The sequence below is a fragment of the Micromys minutus genome, assembly GCF_963924665.1.
Source record: "Micromys minutus genome assembly, chromosome: 18".
NCBI classification, from domain to species: Eukaryota; Metazoa; Chordata; class Mammalia; order Rodentia; family Muridae; genus Micromys; species Micromys minutus.
Genome location: NC_137953.1, coordinates 4,459,345 through 4,481,769, shown reverse-complemented (window position 1 = coordinate 4,481,769; position 22,425 = coordinate 4,459,345). Strand labels below are relative to the sequence as shown.

At 52.5% G+C, this 22,425-nt stretch overlaps 3 protein-coding genes across 3 annotated transcripts in view; 2 read left to right on the top strand and 1 right to left on the bottom strand.

Moving 5' to 3' along the window:
• M1AP (meiosis 1 associated protein) overlaps positions 1–2,957 on the top strand; it is a gene marked incomplete at both ends in the record, with an annotated part of 68,291 nt that extends 65,334 nt beyond the window's left edge. Inside the window, 2 exons of the mRNA XM_080932129.1 lie at positions 1,183–1,323; positions 2,805–2,957. Coding sequence (XP_080788255.1) covers positions 1,183–1,323; positions 2,805–2,957 — 294 coding nt within the window. The remainder of the gene's footprint in view (positions 1–1,182; positions 1,324–2,804) is intronic.
• Positions 2,958–4,442: 1,485 nt separating this feature from the next.
• On the bottom strand, positions 4,443–6,603 carry DOK1 (docking protein 1; the record flags this gene model as incomplete). The annotated part of the gene is made up of 5 exons (XM_080931826.1): positions 6,524–6,603; positions 5,922–6,221; positions 5,688–5,781; positions 5,385–5,569; positions 4,443–5,255 (listed from the first exon to the last, which is right to left on the bottom strand). The coding sequence occupies exons 1-5, from the start codon at positions 6,581–6,583 to the stop codon at positions 4,443–4,445; spliced, it is 1,452 nt and encodes a 483-aa protein (XP_080787952.1). The 5' UTR covers positions 6,584–6,603.
• Positions 6,604–8,627: 2,024 nt separating this feature from the next.
• LOXL3 (lysyl oxidase like 3) lies at positions 8,628–22,405 on the top strand (the record flags this gene model as incomplete). Its single annotated transcript, XM_080932041.1, has 13 exons — positions 8,628–8,943; positions 10,534–10,697; positions 11,478–11,692; positions 19,318–19,537; positions 19,822–20,002; positions 20,114–20,268; positions 20,422–20,589; positions 20,724–20,886; positions 21,011–21,254; positions 21,357–21,472; positions 21,546–21,682; positions 21,796–21,907; positions 22,034–22,405. The coding sequence occupies 13 exons, from the start codon at positions 8,628–8,630 to the stop codon at positions 22,105–22,107; spliced, it is 2,265 nt and encodes a 754-aa protein (XP_080788167.1). The 3' UTR covers positions 22,108–22,405.
• Between the last annotated feature and the right edge of the window lie 20 nt (positions 22,406–22,425).

Genomic DNA, 22,425 nt, shown 5'->3' with positions numbered 1-22,425 from the left:
GGGAGCGCTCCTTGCAAAAGAGCATGACCCTCCTCCCATCCGCACTTCTACCTTGAGGAAACCATGAGGTTGCTCAGAAGAGGGGAGTCCAGTAGGGAAGAAGGGATCGAAGGAGTCAGTGGGACGCAGAGGAACAAAGGAACGGTGGGCATAAGGGAGATGCTCAAGGGGAAGATGTGGGCAGATTTTCATGTCTTTGAGTGTTTGTTACAGCGCTCCAGTGTGCAAAGTCTCTAAGCTCCTCCTGAGCCACACTGTGTGCTGGGTCACACTGTGCTCCTCTGATACATGTGCATGCCTGTGCTCTGGGCCTCTGCTGGGGAAAAGGAATGAAAGAAGTCTGGAACTCAGATACAGGGAAGCCAACAGGCCGGGAGGCAGCCTTCTTCACCCGCCTTCCCTTTTCCCCACCCCTCCATCCTTGCTCTCTCTGTCTACATTCTCCCCTTGGGCCCCCCAGATTGGGGTAGGAGAAGAGGAGGCTGGACTGGGAGAATGGAAGCCACATTCACTGCTAGCTGGCTGGCTGAGGAGCAGACAGAACAGAGCCCGGGATTGTGCTTGATGCTTGGCAGCCATGGGAATGCAAAAAGTCAGGCAGGAGCGCCATGGCTTCCCCAGCCAGTCTCACTTCAGGGCCAGTGGTTCCTGGCACAGGATGCTGTGGCCGGAAAACCTAACTATTCAGGAATGCGGTGTTCAAATGTCCTTCTATGCCCGGCTCACCTCAGGCTGGGAACTCCCTGTTCTTCTCTTGAGGACTGGAGCACCCCTACCCTACCAGATAACCAGAAGACACTCTCTCTCAGCCCTCCACACTGGGCCCCTTGTACCACTCTGGGGAGTTCTGGTTTTTCTCAGAACCCAGTGGCATTTTCTGGGGCTGGTATTAGGGAGTTCAGAGTCTCTGACCACCAGGAGTTCCACCTTCTGTCTCGTCACCTGACACAAGTCCACCCTCCTGGAACAGAACCCCAGTAGGACTCATCTGTCTCAGCCTCAACAGCACCTGATGTCCTCACCCTTTTCCAGCCTCTCACACACTCAGGTCTCTATGTGACATCTCATGTTCGGTCACCTTGAGCTCCCTGAATAAATTCTTTCTCTCTCTCTCTCTCTCTCTCTCTCTCTCTCTCTCTCTCTCTCTCTCTCTCTCTCTCTCTCTCTCTCTCTCGTCCCCAGAGCACACTAGACAGCCTGGAGCTGGGGCTTACCTACAACCCTCTACAAGTTGAGACCTACCTATACTCACATCTGAGCAGTGCCCACACCACGCCTCAGGGACGGCTCTACACAAGCTGGGCAAGCCGAGGCCTTAGAAAGGTACCTCTCTCTTGTCCCCACCTTACCTTTACCCTCCCATCCCCTTTGTGCCCTGAGTCCAAGGGAGCCCTTCATATCTATCCCCCAACAGTGGGGCCCAAGAGAGCAGCACCTACACTCCACAAGTAGAAGGGGAAACCAAGCTGAGGTAGGAGAAAGAACCTGCTGAGGCAATCACATGCTGTAGTGCTGAGGTGGAGGGGGTTGGTCGGTTGGTTGGTTTTGGTTCTTTTATTTTCCCAAGACCGGTCTCATGGTGTAGCAAAGTAACTTCAAACTGATCCGGAGTTTGACATTTACCTGCATCAGCCTCCTGATTGTGTGTGTGTGTGTGTGTGTGTGTGTGTGTGTGTGTGTGTGTGTGTGTGAGTGTGTGGTGTTGGGGAATGGATATGGCTCACACCACCACACCCCACAGCTTAGGTATTCTAACTGCGGGGTTTATATCTCTTAATCATCTACCACCCAGCTGTCTTGTTAAGCAAACAGGCTGCACTGGAACTGCACCCACAATCCATGGGGGAAAAGGGCTAACAGAAAGCGAGACTAGAACCGCCTGGGGGAAGGGACAGGATTGTAATTTGCCAGGCTTTCTAGAAAGCTTCTGTACAGAGTTCATTTACACTTCACAGCACCAGCAAGGGAAGCCTCACACTGAGTACAGATGAGCAGATGAGGGGGTGGGGGGGCAGCCTTGGCTAGAACCTCACACTGAGTACAGATAAGCAGATGAGGGGGTGGGGGACAGCCTTGGCTAGAACCTCACACTGGGTACTGATGAGCAGATGAAGGGGGTGGGGGGCAGCCTTGGCTAGAACCTCACACTGGGTACTGATGAGCAGATGAAGGGGGTGGGGGGCAGCCTTGGCTAGAACCTTACACTGGGTACTGATGAAGAGACAGGGCCAGCCTGAGCTAGTAACCTCGGAATGGGGTATTGTAGAAAAGCTTGAAAACCAGAAGCCAAGCATGGTAGTGGTTCACACCTGTGATTCTAGCACCCAGAGAGCCAAAGGCCAACCTGGGCTACAATGAGACCAGTCAGAAAAAGAAGGAAAGAGCAAGAGAGGCCAATCAGAGGGCAACTGGAGAGGAAGTGTCCCTGCGAGGTCCGTGGTCTGTCCTACTAAGCTTTCCTTTTGCCTGGTGCTTTTTCCTGGTTTCTCTGTAACTGAGCACATTTTCACCTGAGTCAAAACTGCAGAAGGATGTTTCTAAACTCCAGAGGTAGAAGTGGCCAGATGCATAGGTGCAGAGCATCTGTGACAGAGAAGGGACACTGGGCAAGGAGACAATACCATAGAGGTTGCTGCCTAGAGGGCTCTGGCACTGCCCTGGGCCTTCAGAATGAGATCTGATGCCCTCTTCATACTCCAGAAATGAGATCTGGGAAGGAATTAGGACTGGAGTCTGGCAGGGAACCAGGACAGGAACTCAGGAAATGTCTGGTTTTCATAGGAAACTCTGGTTGTTCTTTGCAGGGTGGTCAGCTGCAGACCAACAGAGCTCGAGCCACAGTAGTTCCACTACCAGTGGCTCCTGCCCCAGGTAGAGCTCTGAAGAGGTCAGCAGCCAGCAAAGCATCCTCAGGGACCTTCCTGCCTTCTGATTCAGAGGAAGAGTATTCTTCTTAGACCTAAGTCCACAGCGCCGGAAGGTAGTCACACTACAGCACTCACAGAATGGCTTCCTGAGGGTAAATCAACCTGCTCTCAGCCTGTGAGTGAGCTCAGGCTAAGAAACAGCCTCTTTCTCCTCTGACACCGCCCAACGGCCGGGGGACATTGAAAACAACACAGCCAAGCCTGTCTTTTGTCCAGCAGGGTCTCTCCTTTGGGTCATTTGATAGTATTTACACAAATAACTAAACGCCCAGTAAGCCTCCTCCATTGTCCGGAGCATTCCTAGACCAGAATCCCTTCCTGCAGCTCTGTAAAGAAGGTGGATAAGGTCAAGTCACCCTTGGGAAACTACAACTCAAGAATAAGGATGAGAGTTCACAGCTCAAGAAAAAGCAAGACATCAGAACCTGAGCCCTGGTCCAGAAGGGCACCCTTCTCAGACCACCACAGCAGTTCCCTTAGCTTCAGACACACAAAAGCTGAGCACGCCTGAGCACTCAGGACCTGTAAGCAAGCTGAGGGGGCGGGGTGCTGTTGTATAGCCTAGCAGAAGAGAGTGGGTGGTGTGAAAGAACCCCACTCCCTTCCTAGCCTGCTCTCCCCACACCTGCCTACCTTCTATAGCTCCCTTGAATTACAGAAAAATAGCTGCCACTTGTAAAGTGCCTTCCTATGCTTTCAACTGCACTAAGTGCTTGGGAAGCATCTCTATTTCATGCAATGAGGTCTTTTCTTTTTTTTTTTTTTAAGACTTAGTTTTTCTATATAAGTACACTGTATCCGTCTTCAGAAGAGGGCATCAGATCTCAATACAGTTGGTTGTGAGCCACCATGTGGCTGCTGGGAATTGAACTCAGGACCTCTGGAAGAACGGTCAGTGCTCTTAACCGCAGAGCCATCTCTCCAGCCCCGCAAGCAATCTTTCGAAGCAGAGCCGAATTCTCACACTTGGTGTAAGGACAGCAGAGGAGAGTTAAGAACTGTAGGTAACAGACAACAGAGACCAGCCCAGCAGAGGCTGTGACCACCCAGGCTGTGAAGCACCACACTGCAGGCTTCCCTCCCCGGGGCCCTTCATCTTCTCATGGTCCCCAACATATTTCTGGTTCATCCCTTGATCCCTCCACCCCCTCCCAGCACAAGCCGCCACAGTGTCTATTCATGCACAGAGACCTTTGCAACCCAAGCTGGCTTTAATGAGGTTTGCTTTATAAATTAAAATGTATCGGACAAAGAACAATACAAGAGTAAGGATCCATACTGGCCTCCACAAAGCGCACCCACTCTGACCAGTGGACCTCTTCCATAGGCCTAGTCATCAGCTACCCATTCCTTAGTGCTGCTGGACCTCCCCAGGGCCTCCCCCTCAGCCTTGTTTGTTCTACTCCCATTACTTCCGGGGACTGGTCATCCCTTGACTGCTCTGGTCTCCTGGACCCTCCCACCCTCTTTGATTTTCAGTGCCACCACCCCATGGACCTCCTGTCAGCAACTGTCTCAGGTGGAACCCTCTGACTTGACCCCCGCCCTGTCATTCCCTACTCTTGAGAGTCCACAGTCCCAACTCCCTGAGGTCCCACTTTTCTGGACCTGGCTGTACAGAGCTGTATCTGAACCGTGGCCCTTGCTGCCACTGCCGGCTGTGGTACTGGATTCGGGAAGGATCAAGCCCTGTGGCTTAGGAGCAGGGGTAGGCTTTGAGGAGCTTCGAGGAGGTGGTACAGCGTAGTCGTCAGTGGCAGGGTTGTAAGGGAGCTCGTAGCCCTCTTCCTTCATCCGAGCCTGGCACCACCATGCATCCTTAGGCTCCTGAGGCAGATCATAGAGGCCCCGGAGAGGGGCAGGGGCCAGGCCCTCGGGCTCATCATAGATTGGGTCCTCTTTGGAGTCCGTCAGCTTGGTTTTCAGTAACTGCTGCTGCACATGCCCATACAAATCCCAATAGAGAGGTTTCTTCGAAGACACCCCTGCCCCTGTCCCCGCAGGGGTGCTGCCCAGGGGGTCTGAATACAGAGGGTCCTGAGAAGGGCCGGGAGGAATTCGCAAGGAATCTAAAGGCTCAGCATATAGGGCTGGAGGGCTGCCCAGGGGCTCCTGGGAAACAGGAGGGGGAACCATCTTGCCCTCTGTCTCCGCATCATGGGAGTCAGTTCTGAGGATATCTTGTCCCTGTCCCACCTTTCCTTGGGCTTTCTGCTGCTGGATGGCAGCCTCAACTGCCTGAAAGATGTCATTTCCCTGGGCAGTCTGGAAGGTGAAGGTCCCAGGACCAGAGGGGCAGCGGCGACCCGCCTCAAAGGAGAACATTACCTGAGGGTGTGGAGGGAAAGACATTAGGAGTGTCATAAGAAATGAGTCACAGATGTGACCAAGTTAGTGTATCTGTACTCAGCCCAGTAATCCTCCCTGACAGCCACCCTCTCAGACAGCCCCATGCACCTTGTCTCGGCCATAGCGTCGCAAAAGAGTGTAGGGCCAGAAAAGGAGTGGCTCCAGGATTTGACTCTGTGCACCCAAAGTCAGAAGGGTCAGCTTCTCAGCTTCCACCCTCAGTACGTAGGAGCCTTGCAAGCCACAGCGTTCAGAAGCCTCCGTCTTCTGCGAGGTAACCCAGAACTGGGATCCTGGAAGAACACATAGGAAGGGAAGGGGCGCTGGGGCAGGTTGGGCACTCGGTAGACTCCAATCACTAGCTCCCCAAGAGCACCTCTTCACCCCAATCCATTCCCGCCAGACTTCTACCTTCCCAGGTGGGGCTGTACAGCGAATTCTCCAGCATCTCCAGGGCAGAAAACTTAGGTGGGTTCTCCGTCTGCGCCAAAGCCCAGCCGCCTTTCTGCAGAAAAGGGAACCATCAAGGACCATATATCTAATTCTCTTGGGTCTGGGGTAGGTGCAAGAAGTCCAGTGCCTCCACAATAGTTCCATCCCCGCAGTGTCCCTTAGGCCCAGGGGTGCCCACCCCCAGTCACTCACCGGAAAGGCAGTTCTACATAAAGTCTGTACCCAGGCGGTGCTGGATGCTGCGTCCGCTGCAAGCAGGTGTGAGCGCTGCGCGGTGTCCAGGCGGAAGGCAGCGGCGCCGGGCTCAGGGGGACTCTCCACAGTCACGGGCACCACGCTCACACATTCAGCCAGGCGTATCATCTTGCAGTCTAGACGGCGAGAGCCGCCTCGACCCCCTCCAGAGCTCGACCCCTTGTGATCAAAGAATTCCAGCCGCGCTACGCCGTTAGGACTGGCTGGGTAAAGCACAGCCCAAGTTTTCCTCCACCTCTGGGAAAGAACGAAAGACTCGGGAGTGCGCGGCAGCACGCGCCCCACAAGGAAGAAGACACCCACGCAGGCCGATCTGAGTCTCGGGCTTCCCAGGCTGGGCTACTTTCCCAAAGATAATGCCATCCCAACTCCACGCCAAGGAGGGCACAGCCCGAGACTTTCAAGGGAACATCTTGAGGCTCTACAATTGCCCCCGCGCCGTTCCGACCTTCTTCCGGCCCCTTCCCTCTTTCTGGATTCTTTGACCCAGTTCTAGTCCAGAGGGGTTTCGCCATCCCCCCACTCCACAAACAAACTACCTTGGTCCCGAAACGCTGACTCTGCAGAAAAAGCGGACCCTCCATCAAAGCCCCCTCCATGGCCCAGGCAATTTCTTCCGCGCTTCCTGGCCCCGAGGGCTGGGGGCGGGGCGGGGCGGGGCTGCAGGGTGCCGGAGGCGTGCCCGCCCCTCCCGGGCCCCTGCGGCGGTGATGGGGGGGTGGGAGGAGGAAAATGAGCCAGCAGGAAGAACTCAGGGAGAGCACGCACAGTGGCACCCCTAAAGGAAGACGTGATCATCAACCAGAGGCCCTAGTGCCGGGGGGGGGGCGGGGGGGGCGGAGGGGGGCGGGGGATGTGTGGAAGCTGAAAGTGACGACATATGTTTAACGTGACATCAGAGTGAAGGCCATGACATCACCTGCAGGGACTTCGGGAACGCCAGAACGACCAAGAGGGCCCTCAGGACATTAGTTTTCTCTGTGGGACTTGTTCCCATGGCCCAGCCCTAGAATTGGACTGGACTGTTGGTAAATCTGTCTCGCTGGAGATGTGGAGGAACGGCTACCGGCTGGAAAGCTTCCTGCTGTCACGGGGGCCCGTCCTCCTGTCCTGAAACTGTTAGCGAGTCCAGCATCCTGAACGCGGCTGCCGGGCCTCCAACCTGCGGGGGGGGGGGGGGGTGTGCGGGGGAGGAAGCTTCATTGAGCCGGGAGGAGTGGGAGGGGGTGGTGGCTGCAGCCAGCTCCACAGGGGAGGGGGAAGATCTAGAGGAGGGAGCTGGCCTGGCCGGAATGGAGGGGAAAGCGGAATGTGGGAGGGCTCTAGGGGACGTGGGAGGGACCAACGAAGAGGGGGGAGGAAGGGGGGGTCCAGTCTCCCCTGGCCGAACACTTTTTTTCTGAGAAGTCCTGAAAGTAATCTCCAGGACCAGGACTCTGCTTCCAGCCTCTGGAGTTCTGCCTAGTCGAAGGTAGGGGAGTTACTGCCGGCCAGTGGGAAGAGAAGTTGGGGATGGAGAGGAGGGTGGACCAGGGGGAAAACTGATTTGGGATGGAGTCGGGGAAGCCAACCAACTGACAGTTTTATTATTGCTAAAGGAGCGAAACAGAAAAGTGGAGAGAGCTGAGCAGATTGCCGGGTATGGAGGGTTCGGGGTGCAGTTTGTAGGCCCTAAGCTGAACACCGGGGCTTCGGAGCCAAATGCCCCCAGAACAAAGCTGTCTTGTCTGACTTGGGGGAAGCAATTCAGGGCCCCTCTTACTGTGAAGGGCTGTTTTCAGCCTTGGGTAGAGAAGGCCTGAGCTGAGGAGCTAGCTCTAGCTTCTGGTTGCCCAGTGACAGAAAAGGAGGTGTTACGGGGAGTTTGAATAACTCCACACCAAACCCTGCCCAGTTTGAAGCATAGGTCTCCTGGAGCCCCCGACCCTGCAGCAGATTTAGGAGTCCATGTGCTAGGGAGGGTGGCTCTTATTCTGCTTAGCCCCAGCCCTTCGCGCCTGGACATCTGCCTCCACAGGAGGACTCCTCTCATTCATAGTGCTGAGATCTTCCGGGACAGGTCTCCCACGCTCCCCTTGCCTGTGCTGCTGTCTGAGTCTAACTGCATGGGTCTTACGTCATTTCTCCTGTGCCTGCACCTTGGCTTTTACTCCCTCTCCGCGCGGTGGTTTTTGCTTCTCATTCCCCTTTTTTTTTTTTTTTTTGGTTTTATTAAAAATCATCTATCCATATTCAATGCGTCTCTCACCCCTGTGTCTTTCTGGTCCCCCCCCCCTTCATTCCCACAGTCTTCCTTCCTGTCACATCCTGTCTAGGCTGTCCTCTCTGTCTCTTCTCAATATCTCTGTTTACCCAGACCATCCTTAGACTCTCGGTCTCTAGCCCGTACCCACCCCGTGAATGGAAGCACACAGAGATGCCGGTAACGGTGGTAATGATGGCCAAACCAGGGAAGGTTCCAGTGGGACAGACATGAACAACTAGCTCTACGTCTTGTTATTTGCAAAGGGAAAGTCTCCCTCCCCCGCCCCCTAATCTAGGTGTCTAGGGATATGCCTGTCTTGTGTTTCTACCCTCATTTAGTGTGTGTGTGTCTCTCCTTCTCTGTCCCTTAGTGCCCCCCCTCCTTGGGCCCTCCCTGCCATGAGGGCTGTCAGTGTGTGGTATCGCTGCCCATGGCGGCTACTGCTGCTGCACTTTCTGTACAGCTCCGGTGTGGGGTCTCCGTCTCCTTCCACCGACCCAGAGAAGAAGGTAGGAAGCCAGGGGCTGAGGTTCCGGCTGGCTGGCTTCCCTAGAAAGCCCTATGAGGGTCGCGTGGAGATACAACGAGCCGGTGAATGGGGCACCATCTGTGATGATGACTTCACGCTGCAGGCCGCCCATGTCCTCTGCCGCGAGCTGGGCTTCACAGAAGCCACAGGTTGGACCCATAGCGCCAAATATGGCCCGGGGACAGGTGAGCGATGTACTTGAGTTCTTCTCGAGTACAGGGAGAAGAACAAAACACCATGATGGGACAGCCAAAAAGACATGGGACACCAAGAATGGATAGGATTAGGCAAATCCACAGATAATAAGCCGTCTCACATACGAATTTCAGGGCCATATGACCTGAAGCTAGCCAGTACTTTCCAGGAGCCTCCAGTGTTCCCCATGTACAGTGAGGAGGGGGTTACGTTCTCTTCTGCAAAGGAAGATTCTATGCACATTATAAGATTCCTATGTAGGATTCCATGCACAAAGAAGGCCCAGTGCAGGGGAGCGCTGAACCCAAGTGCAGTGGACTCAATGGTAATCTGGGGACGTCCCCTAGCTGGAAGGGGTCCTATACCACCACTGACAAAGTTGGGATCCAGGCCAGAGCTGAAACCAGCAAGCAGGGACTCGTGTGGAACAAGTACAATGGGTATGAGGGTTGGGACACCATCTTCTGAGGCTGAAAGTGCTCAGACCATATGGGCCCACACTAGGATTGACGGGTGGACAAGGATGTGACCTGCTGTTGATCTCCCCTCCCCTGTCCCCAGATGCTCTACCGTCTGTCTCCGAGATAAATGTCACCTTGGAGATGGCACGCTCTGAGAGGGACAGTAGAAAGTGAAAATGCTCAGAAGTGGAGTGCTTTCCCTACACTCAGCCCTCCAGAGAGGAGGGAAGGAGGGAGGAAGGTGGAGACAGACAGACAGAGACAGAGGGGAAACCACTTTCTGAGGGAATAACTAAAGAAACCAGAAGGTTGGCCCTGAAACAAACAAGCAAAGCCTCACTTAGCAATTACATGATGATTGGGTTCAGTTCGGGAAGGACAATCGTGGCTGAAGAGTTTTCTGGGTAGCATCAAAGGACTGAATAAGACCTAGCAGAGGAAAGTTATAAAGACCCACAAGGACTTTCTGAGAGTTATGTGGCCTCCTGGGGCAGAAAGGTTAAAACCCTGTTAGACTAGATCCCTGGCTGAGACACATACTTTTCAGGAGGTTCCTCCCAGTTTTGAGTGGTCAATGATGGTCGATATGGTCCAGAAAGTAAAGATAGGGTTTCTGTGGTAATAGGCAACGTAGGTGTACAGGAACTGCTACAGGGTAGGTGGAAGGGTGAAGGGAAGGAATCTTCCCGAGTCTCAGTGAGAGGTCAGACTTAGGCAAGCTACATCAGTTTTTGGAGCCCCAGTCTATATTTATATAAAGTAATCCGACAGCTCCAGCCTAGGAATGATGGTGTATATACTATGGCAAAGCATTTGGCACATAGTAGGTACTTAATTATATCTGTTACTGAATGAACCCTTATTGATATTGGTGAGAATTTAAATGTTGACTCTCTGTTGTTGTTTTTGTTTTAATTCACCCTAATGAATTCTTCAGTGTCCCAGATGACCACTAGCCTTGCGTCAACCTTACACCCTCTTTCCTCTCCCCCTCCAGACCCTCCCTGTCAATTTCCCATCTTTTTCTCATCAAAGAAGGAGTAGCCTCAAGGTCACATGAGGTCACCATCACTCTGTCAACTATCCCCAAGCACTTCTTGCTCATCTCCCTTTCCATAGGCCGAATCTGGTTGGACAATCTGAGCTGCAGGGGCACTGAAGGAAGTGTGACAGAGTGTGCCTCCCGGGGCTGGGGAAACAGTGACTGTACCCATGATGAAGATGCTGGGGTGATCTGCAAGGACCAGCGCCTTCCCGGTTTCTCAGACTCCAACGTCATTGAGGTCTGCAGTACACACTTGGGCACACCCGCGCGAGAGCGCACACACACACACACACACACACACACACACACACACAAAAGGCTGCCAGGTGCCATATGTGGTTAGAAGAAATATTATAAAGGCAAGCCTTTATAGGATAATGTAGATTTCCGGGAAACTTGAAAGATGGAGGCAGATGAGGTACCGCACTGTAAAATCCAATTTTAAAAAATGGGTATGGGTGTTTTGCAGTCACATGTGTCTGTGCACCCTGCGCATGCCTAGTGAAGAGAGGCCAGAAGAGGGCACTGGATCCCATGGAACTGGAGTTAGCGATGGTTGTGAGCTGTCATGTGGGTCCTGGGAATTGAACCTCAGGTCTTCAGGAAGAGTTCTAGCCCTCAAACCCGATTATTTCAAGTATTCACATTGATTGACTAAACCTGGCATGAGCTCTCCAGCTTCACTCCTGTTCACCTGTCCCTCTCCTCCAGTATCTTTCCTACTTCCTCTTCTTCCTAAGACCTTGTGAAGGTTGCCTCGTGCTGCAGGCAGACTTATCATAGCTTCCCTTTCTTAGTGCCCTCGGACCCTGTGATTATGTCTCGAGCATAGCATATTCTTCCACTGCTACACGCTGCACTCTGGGGCACACCCCCCACATAGGCAGCTGGCCTGGCGTCTTCCTCAGCACTGTCTCAGTGTTCCCACCATTGGGTTTTACAGACGCAATCGGGGCTCCTTCAGAGCGGCGCAGTATTGCTACTTTGATTCTTTCCCCTGCCTCTGGTCCCTTCTCAGGTGGAACATCAGCTGCAAGTGGAGGAAGTGAGACTCCGACCAGCCGTGGAGTGGGGCAGGCGACCCCTGCCTGTGACTGAGGGCCTGGTTGAAGTCAGGCTTCCTGAAGGCTGGTCGCAAGTGTGTGACAAAGGCTGGAGCGCCCACAACAGCCACGTAGTCTGTGGTATGCTGGGCTTCCCTGGAGAAAAGAGAGTCAACATGGCCTTCTACAGGTGCGGAGGACTAAAGGTGTTTTCGGACTTTGGGGAGGGTGAGAGGCACTGTGGGAAGCCCAGGAGGGAACGCAAAGAGACTGTTGTAATATAGGTAACTGCAAAGCCATGTGTGACCTCGAAAGCTTTTCTAACTCATAAATTGAACCTGCTAGGCAAGGTGCGGAGTGCGCGTGCGCGCCAGTGACGGCAGCGGTCGGCAGGCAGATTTCTGGAGTCTGGGCCCTGGGGCCTTGAGAGGTCAGAGTTCTTGTCAGGGGCGGTGCCTGAGGCTGTCTTTGGGAGGCTGTGCCTGGGGCCTCAGAGATTAGACTGGCCAGCTCCAAGTCATCCTAGGGAAGGCTGTGCAAAGAGTGACTTCCTTCTTGGAGCATCTCATCTGGTAAATGAGATAAACAGCCAGTTAGATGACTTTCATTGAGCACACAGCATAAGATGTGGGCAGGGTATTGCAGAAGTGCCAGTCTTTGAAAAAACGTCTACACTCCTTGCACTGAGATAGAAAACCGGTTCAGCTCTTATCTCTAATACGTATAAAGCTGCCTTTTGAACCTGAATATACTCTGGATAGAACATGATGCTAGTGTAGCCAATATTTCATTCTCTCATCTATAGTGAAATTATGAGTTTTTTTTAACCTTACTAAAATCCAGATAAACTATATTCACAGCTGTCTCTAGTAAGCCTCCACAGAATGCTGTGGGTTTGAGTGTAATCTTATATTCCAATAATTTTAGATCTCTAAGAATTGCCATATGTTTACCTTAGCAACTTACTCTCAAATAGCATTTATCTGTAGAGTAAGAAAACGTCCTTTTTCTGTCTTTCTAATAATCAATACATTCTGTAACATCCACTCATTTCCTTATTTGCTGGGATTTTTCTTTACTGTGGTCCCTTCAGCCCTGAGGATCACAGCTGAGTCGCCTGCAGATGGACAGTGTTTTACAACGCTGTGTGCGGTGTGTGGCTGTGCTGGCATTGTCTCTGGCTGAGTTCCTCGCACTGGGCTCAGGCTTTGTCTTTCAGAACCCACACCAGGCTATAGACACTTGGAGGACTGAACCCAAGCTTTTTCAGGAGGAGACTGGAAAAGACAAGGTCTAGAGAGTCACTCATCCAACATTTATTTGATGCCCCACTGTGTGCCCCTTCTATTGCAGGCTTTTGGTGATTCCACACTAAGCACAATCATTTTTCCTCTGGGGACCAAGGGACAACCAGAAAATAAGGGCTATCCCTAAACCTCTGGTCCTTCTGCCTCCACTTCCAAGTCTGGGAACTTGGGTCTACATCTGTACGCCCAGCTGAGGGTGGCATTTAATCACACTACTAACCATTAATTTGACTAGGAATTGTTTTTTTTAAGATTTATTTATTATATATAAGTACACTGTAGCTCTCTTCAGACACACCAGAAGAGGGCATCAGATCCCATTACAGATGGCTGTGAGCCACCATGTGGTTGCTGGGATTTGAACTCAGGACCTCTGGAAGAACAGTCAGTGCTCTAACCACTGAACCATCTCTCCAGCCCAACTAGGAATTGTTTTATCTTGTTTATTATCATGTGTTTGTGTGCTGTGTTGTGTGCTAGTGTGGGGGGAGGTCAAAGAATAACTTTCACAAGACGGTTATCTCCTTCCATGCTGAATTCCTGGGATCAAACTCAAGTTCCCAGGTTTCAATAGTGAGAGCTTTTACCTACTAAGCCATCTTGCTATCCCTTAGCTTTGACTGCTTTGCTCTTTGCTTCTTTAATATATATATATATATATATGACATGTGTGAGAGAGAGATAAAGCCACCAAACATTTTATCAAATTAATTACAGGAGTGCACCACCGTGCCCACCTTCATATTTATAATTTTAAACTTGTTTTGGTGTTGTAGAACACACGGAAGCTATAGAAGGAAAATATATAGGCATTCAAACTCCTCACTGCTCTTGTGTGGGTAAAGAAACTGAGAGTTTCAGTACTTAAGAAGACACTTCTTTAGAGAAGACACTCCCCCTATGTAGCAGCTCAAAAGGATAATCCCAATGCCTCAGCCTCGGGTGCTCCACTCTCTCATGCACGTCGTGTGGAACATCCTGACTGACCCACACACAAGCGTGGAGAGCACAAAGATGCTAAATGATGGTGGATGTAGGCAGGCACCAGATTTCAGATCCACAGGCTGTGGTTACAGACCCGCTAGACCTTTCTAATAAAGGCGATGGGGAAAGACAGCGAAGTGGCTAGTTGGTTGGTTTGTTGGTTGGTTGATTTGTTTGGGGAGGGACAGGGTCTCTTTACATGGCTGTCCTGAAACTCACTATATAGACCAGACTGGCCTCAGATCAGACATCTATGTACTTCTGCCCCTTAAGTGCTAGGATTAAAGGTGTGCGCTACCATGTCAAGTGACAGTAAGGTGTTCTGTGAAGCTAGACATGGCGGTATTCACCCACAAGTCCAGAAGACTGGAGCCTAAGGCATGAGGATCTGGAATTACAGACCGACTTGGAGACCCTGTCTCCGGAGTGGAGGGTGGGGGGAGGGCAGTTCGATGAAGAGGTCTGTGGGATGATGTGATCAGGCCAAGGCTCCCTGTTTTATCAGATGGGTTTTTCATTATTTTGTCTTTTTTCTCCCCTCTTGGAGCTGAGGACCAAACCCAGGGCCTTAAGCTTGCTAGGCAAGCGCTCTACCCCTGAGCTAAATCCCCAACCCCGGGATGGGTTTTCATAAATGAGATAATTACGGGGCTGGAGCATGGCTCGTTGGTTAAAGTGCTTGCTGTTCTGAGGACTTGAGCTTAGTTCTCAGTCCTCACGTCAGGTCTCACGATCACCTGTAACTCAGCTCCAGGAAATAAAGTGGTCTATTCTGGCTCCCATGGATACACATACGTTCTACCCACTTACACACACACACAAATAAGGGAATGTAAACTTTTAAATAATTAATGGAACAAATAACTTTTAAAACAAGTAAAAGCCGGGCCTGCAGCACATGCCTTCAATGTCATCCTTGGATTCATGTTGAAGTTGAGGTCTGCCAGGACTACATAATTGAGGACTACCTGCCTCAAAAAGAAAACTCACAGTGATGGAGGGATTATCCAGCAGTTAGGAGTACTGGCTGCTCTTCCAGACTACACAGGGTAAAAGTTCCAGCACCCACATGGTGGTTCACCACCGTCTGTGACTCCATTTCTGGAACTCTGATTCCCTCTTCTGACCTCCTCGTGCGCCCTGCATACAAGCAAAACGCCCACCACAAAAAACCAAATTTACAAAAACAAGAAAAGCCGTGGCTGGTGACCGCTTTGGCTTATAATCCCAACACTTGGGAGGCTCGGGCAAGAGAATTACAAGTTTGGACAACGCTCCGGGAAAGACAGTAAATAAATTTAAAAGTGCACGTATAAAATCTTAGTGCACTTTCACACAATACATTACATCAAAATGCATGAGTATTCAAAAGAAATGGGAGGGCAGGGACATGGACAAAGAAACAGTAGCCAAGGGCTCAACAGGGACGCCACAAACCTCTTTCTAAGATGCAGACCTGTCAGGTGGTGGTAGTGCAGCCTTTAATTCCAGCACTGGGGAAGCAGAGGCAGGCAGATCTATAAGTTCAAGGCCAGCCTCGATACAGAGTGTATCTTGTGCCCCAGTATTCGTGGTGCAAGGCAGAAGAATCACCACGGGTTCAAGGCCTGCCAGGGCTATGTAATCAACCCTGTCTCAACCCTGCCCCCAAGAGAAGCATACAAAGTGTTGGGCAGGACAGAGTAGCCATAATTAAAGTCTTCAAACCCCAATGGACAATGGGGAGAAACAGACTTAGGAGCCCCTTGGAGGATGAAAAAAGGCAATAATTTACTTCCCTGCATGCGTGCTTGGGAGATGAGCTCAGCTTGTGACTGACCAGGCCTATGGGATTGGAACTCCCGGTCAAATGTCCAAGCTAATGTCCTCAGATATACTCTCAGTCCCTGGTCCAGTAGTCTCAGGTCTAGACAGTGCCAGGGTATTCCTTAGAGAGATCACCCAAGAGGCACACACGCAAAGAGTGAAAGAGACGGTGTCAGCCTCCCTGGGCCTGATCCAAGCTGCTTCCCTGACTCCAGATCCCAATGGCCCCTCCTCTGCCCTCTCCTGAGGTTTTCCACCAACCTGCAGAGCCAGCGGCCCTCATCCCTCATCCTTCTTGATTGAATTTCCAGGGCACTGCTCTGAGTCCTTCCCGGAGGCTCACTCACCTGTTCCTGTGCTGCCGGGAACAGTGGAGCCTTTGGAGTAGCTGATGACCACATACTCTATACTCTTGGCAGCTCTCTTAGGAATCTTGCCCCTGGTTCTGGCTGCACTGGCCTTTCCCACTTAGTTCAACACCAGTCCTGACTTGATCTTGTCTTACTCTCACAGAAAGTTGAGGAAGCGAGCGGCCAAAGCCTCAGCCCGACACCCCAAGTTCCCTGGAAGGTAAAGGGGCAAGAGCCCCAGGGACCTCCTGTCAGTCCTTGAGGCCTCAGGAGGTGGATGGATGGATAGACACCTATCCACGTCCATCCCGGAACCCGAGCCTGTGGGTTAGGAATGTAGTTGGAGAGTGGCTGCTCCCAGGGGAGGATGGGAAGCTAGCATGGAAATGGGTGAGCTCTGATCTTAGGGACTTTGAGGAGGAAGTTATGTAGGAACAGCTGAGGAGACACTGCAGCCTCAGCCCTTGCATCTCTCCTCCTCCCAGCCCCCATCCCCTCTCAGCACAACTCCCTTGGTCCAGGAACAATTCCACTCTCTCCTCCATTGACCCTCTGCCGACCTCCTCTCCTCCCCCTCACCTGGATTTCCATAATTAGATTCGCCTTTAGTGGCACTGATTCCGGTGAGCATCAGGAGTTGCTGAGTGTATGCCCTTGGCATTCAGCAGTCTTTGCCTGCAAGCAGAAAGCTTTGCTCAGTGACGGCCTCTACCAACACCTTTCTCCCTTTTGCAGAACAACCAACAAGTTTAAAGTCAAACACAAGCCCCAAGTGGGCAGAGGGCCAAGCAAGAGGTAAATGAGGTTGGGGTTGGATGGAGGTAGAGAGGAAGCAGGGGCAGGGGCAGGGGCAGGGCAGGGCAGGGCAGGGGCAGGGGCAGCTCCATCAGGAAAGCATGCAGGACAGGCCTGTTGGACTGGTGGAGTTGATGACAGGTAGACTGGCAGCTATGACAAACACTTTCCAGATCCTTCCAGATGCGGGAAGTAATGCACTGTGCTGTGAGTCCCTGGGGACTGTGTTAGTCACGGACTTTGGTTCTTGCCTGTATGCTTGTCTTCCCTCCGTGAACTCCAGTAATCGATCCAGCGCTCTGTCCTGTACCTGCCTTCCCTGCAAGTGCCCAAGAGATCACTGTTCCCATCCTGATTTATCTGATGAGTGCTTCTAAGTCCTATTTTTTTTTAAGTAAATATTACTAGGGGCTGGAGAAATGGCCTATGGATCCCACTTGGGATCGATGGTTAAGTGTGTCAACTGCTCTTGCAGGGGGCCTGAGTTCAAGTCCCAGCACCCACATTAGGCAACTCTACCCTACTGACACTCTGACACACGCATATATACATTATTAAAGTTTTTTTTTTTTTTTTTTAAGCAAACTTTTCCAGCTTACCTGGTGGGGAGGGTAGCCTATGGAACTTTTTTTTAGGAAAAGCTTAAGCAGCACAGCCCCCCACCTGGCTGCCTACTGGGCATCCAGCTGCATATTTTCTTCCCGGGGTCCCTCGAAATTCAAGGGAATAAGAGACTTCCAACCCTTCCATCTAACTTGTCTTAAAAAGGCAGGCAGCACCACCGGAAGCTCCCTGACAACTTGTGATGGAGGCCAGGAGAAGGTATCTTTTCCATCATCCTCTCTGCCCTCAGCAAGCTCCAGGTTTCCCCAGCAACCCCATGGTATGCCTCACGAGTGAACTTCTGTCCCTGGTAGCTGTCAGGTCAGAATTTGATGAGTGAAAGTTCTCGTAATCCTCTTTGGCTGAGGTCATCTTTGCCCAACACAAATATGCCCAACATGCACTGCTGTTTTTAGTGGTTATAAGGAGAGGCTAAGAGAGAAGGAAGTTAGATATCTTTTCCTGTGGTGGCTTGACTTTGATTTTTCAGCCAAACAGAACCTGGTCTTTGGTGTTTGGGATCTGCTTACCCTCAGCTTCCAGATACTCTCATTCTGTGAAGTCTCCAGCCTCCTTCACCCGCTTTGCATGTGTTTTGTTTTGTGTGTGTTTCCTGAGACAGGGTTTCTCTGTGTAGCCCCAGCTTGTCCTGGAACTCACTATGCAGACCAGGCTTGCTTTGAACTCAGAGATCCACCTGCCTCTGACTCTGGAGTGTTGGGATTAAAGGCGTGGGCTACCTTGGTCCAGTCCTTTGTCTGTTCTGTTTATAAATAACTTCTCCTCCTGTCTTCCTGGCTTAAAATTGTTACATTCCTTCTTTTCTCTCATGTCAGGGATAGGACACCAGACTGCAATAAATCAGCCTCTTGGACCTACTCTGCCCATATAACCCTCTGCTTTCCCCGAGCTCCACCCAGCCTTTCTGGGAAGAGTTCTCCCTCCCAATCATCTAGCTGCAAGCTCTTGTTCTGATAGTATCTACAAGTTCCCTCCTCTCTCAGGCATCTCTACAAGGTTAACAGGTCCAGCTTTGTCCTATTTTCTGCGCAGCTGGCTGTGGGACAATGGTCCGTTGAAATTGCACAGGCATGAATACCTCGTTAAGACACCCGTGCTTACCTTTGGGATGTCCATAGCTACCTTCCCTCGTTAACCACGTAGTCCCTCCAACTTTCGTCCGTTTTGCATTTCTTTTCATTCCAGAGAGTCAGCGCCAGTTCTTCCAGTCTATTTCTGCCGTGGCTGGCTGTCAAAGTACCACAGGGCTTCTCACCTGGAAGCCCCTCTGGCCTCTGAGAAGCCATTTAAATGAAGACTTCCTCAGGAATTTGCATCCTAGCTCATCTATGTGGCTTGTTCAGTCACAGCATGATAGAAGGGCCTGCTCGCTGGCTGTTCAGGCCAGTTTGGTGCCAGCCCCTCCTTCTAACCACCTCTTCCCATTGGATTTGGGCTTCCTGTTAGATTTGCATGGCTGCCTTGGTCCCTTAATGACCTAAATGGCCTCAGCCTGCCTTTATGTCATTAAGAACAAGGTTGGAGCTGTAAGGTGGTGGTGTCTGCCTTTAATCCCAGCACTCCAAGAGAAGGTGGGGCAGGCAGAGCTCTGTGAGTTCAAGGCCAACCTGCTCTATGGACAGCCTAGGATTCTAGGACAGCCAGGGCTACAGAGAAACACTGTCTCAAAATACAAAACCAACCAACCAAACAAACAAGAACAAGGTTGCTATGAAACCTGGCCACCCTTCCCTTGGGGTTCTGTTTGCAGGTCTCCAAAGGACCCTGACTGGGCAGGCAACGCTCTTTCATACTACACACTAGACAATCCTGTCTCCTGACAAGAAAAACACAGCAGGGGAGAAAAGGGATAAGAGGCCATGAGAGGTTGGAGGGTGGCAAGGAGGTGATGTGGCAAATGGCTCTCAGGGCAGGGGGCTTAGGACTGCACCCCACTCCTGTCCCCATAGGATGCTGGCCCAGAAGAAGCAGCACTCCTTTGGTCTGCACAGCGTGGCATGTGTGGGCACAGAAGCCCACCTCTCCCTTTGCTCTCTGGAGTTCTATCGTGCCAATGACACCGGCAGGTGCTCTGGGGGAAGCCCTGCTGTGGTGAGCTGTATGCTGGGTCCTCTTTACGCCACCTCCGCTGGTCAGAAGAAGCAGCAGCACTCTAAGCCTCAAGGAGAGGTAAGACAAGGAACACACACACACACACACACACACACACACAGAGGCAAACTTCCTATTCAGCTACACACTCCAGCCCAAGACAGTGAATGTGACCTTTCCCCATCTAGGGTGGGAACTCCCTAGCTTGGCCTCTACTTACTAAGCGCGGCCTTGACCTTTGAAGACCTGGAACCACCCAGTAGACCTGATGCCACCCACTGTCACAAAAACCTCATTGGGCTCCCTGGTCTCCCCAAACCAAGGTTCCCACCCACCTCGTTGGCTATGTCTTTCTTCTACAGGCCCGCGTGCGTCTAAAGGGTGGTGCTCACCCGGGAGAAGGCCGAGTGGAAGTCCTGAAGGCTGGCACATGGGGAACAGTCTGCGACCGGAAGTGGGATCTGCAGGCAGCCAGCGTGGTGTGTCGAGAGCTGGGCTTTGGCACTGCCCGAGAGGCCCTGAGTGGCGCCCGCATGGGGCAGGGTGAGGGGAGAGGATATTCACACTTCTAGGGGTACATTCCTTGGGGAAGGCACGGAGTCCTCTGCACTACGGTCTAATTACAACCTCCTCAGCTTTGACTTCCGCCTCTAGGCATGGGCGCTATCCACCTGAGTGAAGTCCGGTGCTCTGGCCAGGAACCCTCCCTTTGGAAATGCCTGTCCAAGAACATCACGGCTGAGGACTGCTCCCATGGCCAGGATGCTGGTGTCCGGTGCAACCTCCCCTACACGGGGGTGGAGACCAAGGTCAGTCACGCGTTCTACTGGAGGTCTTTCTACCCAGGCTGGGACACCCCTCAGCTCCCACACAACCCTGCCATTTGTGAGCCCACTCTCTGTCCCTGCTCCCTGCCCTAGACTGCCACCCCCACAATCCCCCTGCACTTCCCCTCTATACAGATCCGACTCAGTGGGGGCCGCAGCCGATATGAAGGGCGAGTCGAGGTGCAAATAGGGGCGCCTGGGCATCTACGCTGGGGCCTCATCTGTGGGGATGACTGGGGAACACTGGAGGCCATGGTGGCCTGTAGACAACTCGGTCTCGGCTATGCCAACCACGGCCTGCAGGTAAGTAGGGAGAAGAGGAAGACAAAGCTGTTGTCACCAAAGTCTGTGTCTTGGGTAAGGACTGTGGAAACAGGTCTCTTGACCCTGGAAACCGGAACCTATGGCCTCACGGAAACACCTGCCTACATCCTCAGGAGACCTGGTACTGGGACTCAGGGAATGTAACTGAGGTGGTAATGAGCGGAGTACGTTGCACAGGGTCTGAGCTGTCCCTGAACCAATGTGCCCACCACAGCGCCCACGTCACCTGCAAGAGGCCAGGAACCCGCTTCACGGCGGGAGTCATCTGCTCTGAGAGTGAGTAGGACAAGCCAGAGAAGCTCGTTGGGAGGGGCCCGTGCTGTGATCTGCCATGAGGGAACCTGTCCCCCTGAGGAGACGGAAGCACCCTCGGTGGTAACCATCCCCCTGTCTCACGCAGCTGCTTCTGATCTGCTGCTGCACTCAGCACTGGTACAGGAGACGGCTTATATCGAGGACCGGCCATTGCACATGCTGTACTGTGCTGCCGAAGAGAATTGCCTGGCCAGCTCCGCCCGCTCGGCCAACTGGCCCTACGGCCACCGGCGTCTGCTCCGATTCTCTTCCCAGATCCATAACCTAGGAAGAGCCGACTTTAGGCCCAAGGCTGGGCGACACTCCTGGGTGTGGCATGAGTGTCACGGGTGAGAGGGCAGGGAGGGGGGCAGAGAAGGAGGCAAGGCTGCAGGGGTGTGTGCCGAGCCTGCTGAAATCCGGGGAAGAATCACAAGCTCCCTTTCCCACAGGCATTACCACAGTATGGACATCTTCACTCATTATGATATCCTGACCCCCAACGGCACCAAGGTGGCTGAGGGCCACAAAGCTAGTTTCTGTCTAGAAGACACTGAGTGTCAGGAGGGTGAGTCGGGGCCAGAGTGGACTTAGACCCAGGCACAGCTTTGCCCTTCGCTGACATACAACACTCCCTTCAGATGTCTCCAAGAGGTACGAGTGCGCCAACTTTGGAGAGCAGGGCATCACCGTGGGGTGCTGGGATCTCTACAGGCATGACATCGACTGTCAGTGGATCGACATCACAGATGTGAAGCCGGGAAACTACATCCTTCAGGTGTCTGGCACCTGCCTGGGCTTTCAGATGCTGGGGTTTGGGGTGGGCGATGAAGACGCCTTTGACCTGTAGGGGTGCGGTGGGGTCACAACAGCGTTCCTCGTCACCCACAGGTGGTTATCAACCCGAACTTTGAGGTGGCAGAGAGTGACTTCACCAACAATGCAATGAAGTGTAATTGCAAATATGACGGGCACCGCATCTGGGTGCACAACTGCCACATCGGTGGGTGGCGAGAAGGGTGAATGCGGGGCAGGAGGGAGGGCTCCACCCCGTTACCATTGCCCATGAGGTAGTGTGTTCTTGCCTCTGTGCAGGGACAGCTCCTCACGGTGCCTGTCTGCTCTGCAGGTGATGCCTTCAGTGAAGAAGCCAACAGGAGGTTTGAACGCTACCCTGGCCAGACCAGTAACCAGATCGTCTAAGACACTACTGCCCTCTCTGCAAACCACCACTGGCCCCCAATGGCAGGGGTCTGAGGCTGTCATTACCTCAGGAGCTTACCACAAGAACCCCTGATGTCGGCAGGCGCACTACACTCCACCACCTGTGCGCTACAAGGACGAACTGTTGAACAGAAGTTGGTGCCTCCCTTACTGGGTCAGCTGTCGCTACCTTTGGCCAAGCATGGAGAATCAGCCAGCAGACCCAGCAACAGACAGAACACACCACAAAGAACTGCCCCACGAGGATGGCAGCTCCTTCCCTTGAATAGGGGAGGTCAAGAGGGTCAGCTCCCAGAG